At 37.0% G+C, this 9782-nt stretch overlaps 1 protein-coding gene across 2 annotated transcripts; it reads right to left on the reverse strand.

Annotated features, from left to right (window-relative positions):
* Window positions 1–692: 692 nt before the first annotated feature.
* Window positions 693–9532, reverse strand: nt5c3a (5'-nucleotidase, cytosolic IIIA). 2 transcript variants are annotated; one of them, XM_048152815.1, is made up of 9 exons: window positions 9270–9532; window positions 5371–5469; window positions 5204–5273; window positions 4258–4304; window positions 4065–4150; window positions 3713–3802; window positions 1590–1752; window positions 1287–1487; window positions 693–1212 (listed from the first exon to the last, which is right to left on the reverse strand). In XM_048152815.1, the coding sequence occupies exons 1-9, from the start codon at window positions 9405–9407 to the stop codon at window positions 1111–1113; spliced, it is 996 nt and encodes a 331-aa protein (XP_048008772.1). In that variant the 5' UTR covers window positions 9408–9532; the 3' UTR covers window positions 693–1110. The 2 variants fall into 2 exon arrangements, with proteins under 2 accessions (XP_048008772.1, XP_048008773.1); XM_048152816.1 differs by lacking the exon at window positions 9270–9532 and adding an exon at window positions 6945–7053.
* Window positions 9533–9782: the final 250 nt, after the last annotated feature.

Raw genomic sequence — 9782 nt, forward strand, 5'->3', positions numbered from 1 at the left:
AAGTCACTCTGAGAGTTAGCTGACATGTACTTGCAAATTAATGATTAGTTTTTATTTTACCTAAATTGACTTTATATTGATCTGACAAAATGGGCCTAGAGAGAGCAATAGTGTGTTTTTAGCATTCTCATGATTTACACCCTCTATTTGCATACAGCTGCTTATTTCACTGTTAAAGTCATCATGAAAGTGAAGTTGCACTGGTCTTTTCTTCTCCATAGTGTCGTATATCGAGTGAAACGCTTTTCAAACAAGAAGAAATGTAGGGCGGGGCTTGATTTTGTCTGTGGGGAATTGATTGGATGGTTGTGGTTTGCTATTGGTGGATCTCATGTGAGTGACAGGTTGCCCCGCCCTCGTCATCAGAGATGTCAGAATTTATTCTGATTCAAGATTACAAGAAACACGAATTTAAAACAATAATGATGTAAATCTTTTAGAATAAACACTGCAATATTCCATTAAAATACAAAAACAAGAATTGCCAATTTTAACCTTTTCTTTCTTTTTTTCAGTTATTGTCAGCTTTGCATAAACATTTCTCATTCATGCATGCATTATCTAATAGAATCAAACCCTCAGGAGAAAACGCCTTTATTGCCTTCCTCACAGGTGATCAGGAGGCTGTGCAGATTTTGACACTCATTGTCATTAATGCTAAAACACTCTCACAGGACAAATCACACAAAACATTAAACATCATGGCTTTAATGTTGATCTGTGCATGCAGCCTGCACACTGATGTGAAGCACACGTTCCATGAGAACTGTAACAGACTCTGAAAGTGCACGTCAGAACGAAGTGCACGTGATACTTCAGCTGGGCTTCGAACTGTTCACAGTCCCAACTTTTATTGCAAACATTTCCATATCAAAAATACTACAAACAATAATTTTACCGATATGCAAATTATGTGATGTATTTTTTTCAGATACACGTTTACGCCGAGATGTATGCGTTTATTAAAATAGTTCATTATGACAGGGGGACAGAACTTTAAAAAGGTCAAAGAGGAGTATGTGCGGCTCGTGAGGGCAGATGAAGGCCGGCCTCAGCGCTGGAATTATCCAGGAGACTCTGAACATCCTGGAATCTGAGTCTTTTCCTCAGCTACAAGATCTTCTGTAGTATGGAATTAGGCACTTCAAGTGTTTCATCCCTCACCAGGACAATATCGTAAGAGTCCATGTACTTTTCCAACAGTTCCTCTACCTGTGAAACACAACATCAGTGAATCAGTGAAACCAACTAAAAAACAACAGAGCGAAGAGAAAGTCAATCAGCACCTTGTCATTGAGAAAGCCGATCTTGAGGATGTTCTCCACGTTGGGAACACCGTCCGCCATGTTGAGATCGCCGAGCGAGTCTCCTAGCAGAATGATGTTCCCGTTGTCCTTCAGTTGTTTGAAATACTCAGTGTTCCTCAGGGCACCGTCATGCTTGTTGTAAACATGGATCAGCTCTCCTTTGAAGCCTTTCAGAACCCCCTGCGAGACAGAGAAGATCCCGATCACACGACGATCATCCCCGGCAAACGCACACGTGAGGATAGTGTGAAACGAGGGTATTTATGAAGGCCAGAGACTCACGTTATCATCGAAGTCCATGAAGTTGGACACGACTTTGACGTTGGTGTGGTAGACGCCCGCCTGTCTGATGATTTCCTCCAGCACGTCTCCCAGACCCGCCGAAAAGATGAAGACAGGAACGCTGTGCTGGTGCAGCCGGTCAAAGAACTGCTCGTACCCTTCCCTGTCACACACATGCTGAAGATCAACATCTCGGACACTCATTCTGCTTTCGGTGTAGAGATCTAATGACACCAAAGCTGCCCAATTCTAGTGCATGTTCATTTGGTGTCCACAGTGTAAGACTGGGTCCCACTTTACGATAAAGTACAGTTGTGGACAGTCATTTCTGTGCTTAAGTACATTTTATCAGAGTATTTTTAATTTGGGAAACATTTACTTGTACATAATATTGTACTTTACACTGCTCTACATTCCATAGAAACATATCGTTCCTCGTTATTTCAGACTGAAGAAATGACTCAAGAGCGGTTCTGCTGAATTGGTTCACAAATCCCACTGAATGATTCATTCGTGAATCAGAGTGATTCAATTGCAGCTGTTCTTGAGTCTCAACTCACTGATTCAATGATTCGGTCAAAATGAGCCAAGAACAATCGCTGGAGCTTGAATGTGTGTGAAACCGATGCCATGAAATGTTAGCTACTAATAATTTCCAGTACTGATTATTGTCAGTGATATCATATTTGGGTTATGACTGTCAGTTACTTGTGAAGTAAATCTGTCATTTCAGCGCATTGAAATGCTCAAATGTGGACATTTGTGCATCAAGTCTGTATGGCGATTATAAACAAATGTGTTTGCATAGCGTTCCTCTTAAAAAGGTTTTTTTTTTTTTACCCCATGTGACATCTGTAAATTATATTTTTATACTATTTGTTGCCACATATTCACACAAATTTTGTTTTTCCTCATTTTTGAAATACTATATGGTTTATTATTTTACTTGTTTGCACGCTTGAATTATCAGTAACTTAAACTGATATTTAGTATATTAAAGTTTAATGTTTTGATAGTGTATATAATAAGTGTTGGTAGTAAAATAAAAATAAAAATTCTCAATTCTATGCACTAATCTTTCTTATTAGCACTGACTAGTTCTGACTAGAACAAATATATGGTTCATCACTCAGTACTTTTTACTTTCAATACTTAAGTTCATTAAAATCAAGCACTTTTGAACTTTTACTCAAATACATGACTTGTGTTCTTCACCCACCACTAACTGTCTTTAACTACTATGTAACAATTAAATTAATAATTTGATACAATTCACTTGTGTACATACATGTTTTTACATTGTATTTATATTTAAAAATACCTGCATGTAATTAATTTCTGTAATTGCATCTATAATTACACTGTTGACCTTCTCTTACACCTTGACCCACCCTTAAAGGTGCCCTAGAATCAAAAATTGAATTTACCTTGGCATAGTTGAATAACAAGAGTTCAGTACATGGAAATGACATACAGTGAGTCTCAAACTCCATTGTTTCCTCCTTCTTATGTAAATCTCATTTGTTTAAAAGACCTCAGAAGAACAGGTGTTACGTAACAGTCAGGATCATTAATATGTACGCCCCAATATTTGCATATGCCAGCCCATGTTCAAGGCATTAGACAAGGGCAGCCAGTATTAACGTCTGGATCTGTGCACAGCTGAATCATCAGACTAGGTAAGCAAGCAAGAACAATAGTGAAAAATGGCAGATGGAGCAATAATAACTGACATGATCCATGATAGCATGATATTTTTAGTGATATTTGTGAATTGTCACGAGAATTAAAGGGGCCGCAGCCAGAATCGGTGCATAGTTAATGATGCCCCAAAATAGGCAGTTAAAAAAAAAAATCAATAAAAAAAAAAAATCTATGGGGTATTTTGAGCTGAAACTTCACAGACACATTCAGAGGACACCTTAGACTTATATTACATCTTGTGAAAGAACGTTCTAGGGCACCTTTAAACCAACCCATACCACAATATCTGAAAGTGTTTCACAAAACAACACCAACACAATAAGCACATTGAACCTAACCATTGTTTGATGCAAGTACACAAGTTAAAGACATCATCATCTGTGAATCATCATGATGTCAGAGAGAGGATGTGTTTGTACCTTAGACAGACGTCCGACTCTCTCACCACCTCTGGGAGTTTGTCCTTCTCCAATCTCTGTTCTACCAATAACGTGTGAGACTTAAAATACCTGAGGAAAAAAGACCACATTTATTTCATTAAAGAGGATATATTATGCTCTTTCTCAAAGTCTTGATGTTGTTTCTGGGCTCTTCAGAAACACTGACACTGATAGAGAGAATAACTGGAGCTTTGCAGAGCTTCTTCATGCTCAAACAGCAACACTACACACTAAAGACAGATGAAGATGGAACAAAAGCAGAACTTTAACATTTTGAAAGATCATTTCCTGCAGGTTATTATGGTGTGTTTCTGTGTGTTTGGTCACTCACCACTCCACCATAAATGGATATTTCTCCTCCATGGTCAGATGAGGGTCTATCTCTATAGGATAATACGTCTCCTTTAGCTGGAGCAGCTGGAAAAATGACATTTTTACCAAGTAAATATATTTTCACAAACTTTAAACGCTCGTGTTTTATTAAAGAAATGTGACAGAAGGAAAAATATCTTTATCTTACATACCTTCTTCCTACAGTCTTCTGTCACCAACTTACAGTTGTCAATGATATCTGTGAAAGCAACACATAAAGATCACTGGATCTCAAATATATCAGTCAATTCAACTCAGTGTCATCAAATGTATATTCTGACAGAAATGGTTATTTTTTAAACAAGTTTTTGGAATGATACATTTCAGTAAAAGAGAATGTTATTACCCATTAATTAAGTTTAATGACAATATTTCACCTAATTTATGCTTTTGTCATCAATTTGAAGAAACAATTTTCCACTAATTTTGGAATTGAGTTTATTGTTTTGTTTCAGACTGACTTTTCTAAAATTGTAAGAGGTGGTTTATCTCCAGATTTCTGTATAGCCAAAAATTTGTAATTTTTTTTCAAGATTATAATTTTTTTTATTAATATTCCATATGAAATTTTACATTCATAAATGTAATTTTTCATTTCAATGTTGACATATATTAGATTTTTTTTTTAAGTTAAATGCGTGACTCTTTTATGGTGTTATACTTATAAAATAAAATAATACACTTTGGTTCATTTCAGAGTTTCATGTATCGTAACCCTCTTAGAATATTTTGTTGCTTGTAAATGTGTTTGTCGCGTTTGTTCGTTTCATGTTTTCATGTCTTTTATTTTGAAATTTGTCATATCTATGTTCCCTGTTTTGTGTCATGTGTTTCCTTTGCTTCATGTGTCATGTTCTCATTGGGTTATTTATCTTGTTATCAGTTCTGTCTTTTCATTGGTTCATGTTAATCAGTTCTGCTTTGTCATTGGTTGTTGTCATCATGTGTTTTCCTGTGTGCATGTATTTAAGCCCTCATGTTTCCTTGTTTTTTTTTAACTTGCTGTTTGGTAAAGCCCGTTTATTGCAGATTTTAGTTCTGTTTGTTCTTTGTTGCAAAATAATAAAATAAAAAAAAAGGGGTTGTTTTTTTACTCACTATGACATGTTGGGCAGCGTTTTCCATTGACAGCAAACCTGCTTAACGTCATATCAAAATCTGTGATGATCTAAAGAACAGAAGGAGAGACGTCATGGATCATTAGATCAAGTTCCAGACTGATGCTACACTATATATACATCATTCAGTCCCAGAAGGCTCTTTACCTGCAGTTTGGACGCTCCACCTTTAATGAGGCTGCAGATGATCTGCTCCACCCGCTCAGGGTCTCTGATGTGAACCGTGCTCTTCTCAAACTCTGGCATCTGCACAGACACAAACAACCAATGAGATGAAGCCTTCATTAGCCCCTCCCCTCTCCCTAATGCTGTGCTGATGTCACTGCAGAGAGGGAGGAGCCAGACGAGAAGCAGAAAAACACACTAGCTCCAGTCTTTAGGAGAAATCCCCTGAGGCAGAAGAGAAAGACTGTGATATCTCACAGGTAAACATGCTTCAGCTACAATTCTCTAATAACTCCCAGCAGAATTATTTAAATGTACTGCAATGCATTCTAATATTTCTACAACACTGTTTTGTTTCATAATTCATGCTGCTTTGGCTGCAATATAAATATTAGATATTTGAGGAGTGTTACTTAATACTGTGAATTAGCTTTTTTCATGTAAATTTTAGTAATAATATGTGCTTAATATATATTACTATTTAGGTTTAATTAGTTTAGTGTTTATTTATTTAAAATGAATAATTTTAGTTTTTCAGTTTATTGCCAAGGCAACATTTCTATTTTTTCATTTGGTTAAGTTTTTTCAGCTAAAATTACATTTTAATTTAAATTTTATTTTATTCCCATAAACAAAATATATTGTAATATCTATTTATTATAATTATTAAAAAGCACTGCAATGCATTCTAACATTTCTAAAACAATGTTTTGTATCATAACTCGTGCTTTTGCTGCATAATATTAGATATTTAAACAGTGTTATTTTAGTTTTATTATATATGTGAATTAGCTTTTATTTTTATATTTTTAATTTTCATGTAAATTTTAGTTACATTTTTAGTAATTCTGTTGAGCTCTTGGCATTTTTCCCCACCAAATATTACTATTTAAGTTTAATTAGTTTAATGTTTATTTATTTACAGTTAATATAATATAATACAGTTAATAATAATTTTAGTGCTTCAGTTGATTTTTGTTAAGTTTAAGTTTTCAACTAATATTTATATTTTATTTTATACCCATAAACAGAATGTTTTTAATGGTTTTAGTTACTGATAATAACCCCATGCTTTCAGTACACTGGTAAACAGTTTAGGGTTAAACCGACTATAATTGTGACAGTGTCGACATGTCATTAGTCACAGTGAAGGTCGAGTCCCTCCTCGTCTCTATTCCAAAAATACAGTGGTCAACATACACTGAACACACTGGATCATGATCTTAAAAACACCCCAGCCCCCATCACAGGCCCTCCGAATGGAAATCAGATCCCTCATATTTACAACACTGCTCAAGACAGAGACTGTCCGGTTTGGAAACTAATTTTACATCTATCAAATCAGAACTTATGAATCAGATCCCACTGAAGTGCTACAGCAAACATTTATAGTCAACCGCATGCAAAACATGTCAGTAATGCACCTCAGTTTGCTCTACTGCAAGCATGCAAAACACCCACTTATGATTTATCTTATGACATAAAGCTGGCCTCATAAACATTAAGTGCATGACACAAGTAATAACTCTTTGTGTGTGAACAGCATGTAAGCATACCTCGTCCTCTGGCCGGCGCTGTGTCAAACATAGAAGAAAACGTCTCTTGTCTGACACACGCTTATATTGTGCTGCCACACAGGGGGCGTTCCCTTAAACCTGACAACACCCCATAATCTAAACCCCCGCAGGGAGTCACATGACACAAACACCCTTCTTAAAGACACACACACACACACAGAAAGCTTACAAAATCACAACCAACACAAACGGCACAGGTGAAGCTCAGGCGCAGTGTGATCTGTGTGACACTCAACATTAACCTTACATTAATAACAGAAGTGTGCTGACCGTGTGTCCTTGTGTCTGGCATGAGTGGATTGTGTGGTTCAATAAGGTCAGGGTTCGACTGCTCTGCTATCATGCATCGAGTTATTTCCGGACGTCAGAAACAGAAATGATAAGCAGAACGTCATTGAAGCTCCAGTGAAATTGACTGCACATATGTATAGGAGAGCAGTAAAGCTGTTCCGCCGCTCATAATAAGCGGTCATGCTGTGACATGCCGGCGTGTTTTTGATAAGACACATTCCTTCGATGAGGTTGGGCTTTAATCATCACACACTGATTGTTTCAATACATGCCCCCAGCAGCCTGTCAAAGGTCAAAAGTCAAACATGCTCACTGATACTCAGCATTAACACACAACGGGTCGAGCAAGAAGCGTTTACCATATCTGATGTGCTCTATGCATGTGATCCGTTCATCATTAGAGCCACTGTGTCACGTCAGAAGACTTGAATTAAAACCACTCGATCCGTATGGATTTTGTTTACCAATGTCTGTGTTTATGAACAGTTTGAAGCGTGAAGGTTTTAGTGGATCTCTCAAGTTTTGTTAAAAACATCTTCAGTCACTTCATTTTGGGTGAACTAACCCTTTAAGTCAAGAATTAGGGAGTGATTTTTCTGTAATTCAGCCCTTGGACATTGTTTTTTTTTTGTGCAAAGCTACTTATTAGTAAATCATATTTAAGACATATGAACAAAATGTACAGACCCAGCGTTTGGGTTAAATGTTTGATCAGCCTGCTGGGTAGTTTTATTTAACTCAACTATTGTTTAAAAATTACTGTATTTCTTGCTTAAAATGAACCCAAAGTATTTTGGAAATTGACATTTATTAATGTTTAATGAATAATAATTAAACAATAAACATTTATTAAATTGCTTATTAATAAGTGTTCATCTTTTGATTATTATTGTTGCCTCTAGTAATTATTTTGGGTTCATTTTAAGCCAGACATATAGTCATTTTTTAAACAATAGTTGGGTTAAATAAAACTACCCAGCAGGTTGGGTCAAATATTTGACCATTTTCAACCCAACATGTGTTGTTTTTAACCAGCATTTTTTAGTTTATTGTTGACACAAAACCATAAGAGGCTTTTGGGTTTTTTTTCACTAACTTGTAAAAGTCACTCATACATTATAACTAAAATAAAATGTGTGGTCTGAAAAAAATAGAGGTAAAAGATATTAAAGAGGACCTGTTATGCCCATTTACAGTCTTGATTTTGTTTTTGGGCTCTATGTCTTTGTTGAAGCCGCCAGACTGCATTGTTTCAACTTATTTTTTAAATGAATCATGCTTAAAAGCGAAATTCCCAGTAAAAAACTACATTACCCATGATTCTGCAAAAATCTCCACCAATCAGAGAATCAAAACAAGCAAATCCCGCTAAAATAGCTCTTTAGCTCCGCCCACTCCCGTGAGGCGCGCACTGCCAATGACATAATTCGATAATGACAAAATCAAACTGCTTAAATGTTTGCGTACATGTATATTGTGGAATATATGTCAAATATATTGTTTCTATATGCATTATCTTTAAATCAACATTTTTATATTTATTTATCATCTTTACTTTGATTGTCATTCGCAAAGCTTCATGGGATTGTAGTTCATTAACGCCATTCTTTTTGTTGGATTTTCAAGTAAGTTTACATGACGTTCATTCCATTAATCCTGCAGTGTCTGAATTAAGAGGCATTTGATAAGGCAGTAACTGTAAAAAGCTAATTCTTTACATATGCAAAGATAAATACGAAATAGACACTATAAATACATAAAGATGATCATTTATTCTGAGTAATAGAGATCGGGGTGCGGAATGACCTCTACAGCCCATCTGCGTTCACAGTGACGACAGTGGCGCGCGCGCGCGGGCCCGTGATGGCAGCACCCCTCACGCGATCATAACGCTCAGTGGAGACAGACAGCTGTCAATCTTCGGCTCGAGACAGCCTGATTTGACGCGCCGCTCGCTCGCAGGGTAAACGGGGTGTGAAAGCCATGACACAGAGTGAAAATATGTGCGCTCACCATTTCGATTATCTTGGTTTTCTTCCCGGCTCTCTGTTTTTTGGTGAGCATGTACTGCGCGAACACGACTCCTCCGAACAGCGCGCACACAGTGGCGCTCGCCATCGCGCCCACTTTCACCACCGCGTTTCTGTCCATGTCGCTCTCCAGTTTAAAAAAACAGCCCTGTCGCACAGACACTACGTTTACGGGCTGTGTAGGAACAGTGCTTCTTCACTATGTAGTGTGCATCATATCCGCGTTAGTAGAGCTGTCTGCACAGAGTACCCGGATGTGAAGTATGCAACCTCAACACAAGGCAATGCGCACAGCTGCGTCCAGGGGGCGCTTTCACCATTCAAATCATGTTATTAACCCCTTCAGACCTGGCGTCCATTGGAATGGACATCACATGGATTTTGGTTTAAACCAATAAGATTTTAAGTTTTTATAATGTAAGTACTGCCTGGTCACTGATTAGTCCCTGATCCACCAATCACAATGAAAGAATGACCCAGAACTTAATCTGATTGG

The sequence above is a fragment of the Megalobrama amblycephala genome, linkage group LG13 (genome assembly GCF_018812025.1).
Source record: "Megalobrama amblycephala isolate DHTTF-2021 linkage group LG13, ASM1881202v1, whole genome shotgun sequence".
In the NCBI taxonomy this organism is placed as follows: Eukaryota; Metazoa; Chordata; class Actinopteri; order Cypriniformes; family Xenocyprididae; genus Megalobrama; species Megalobrama amblycephala.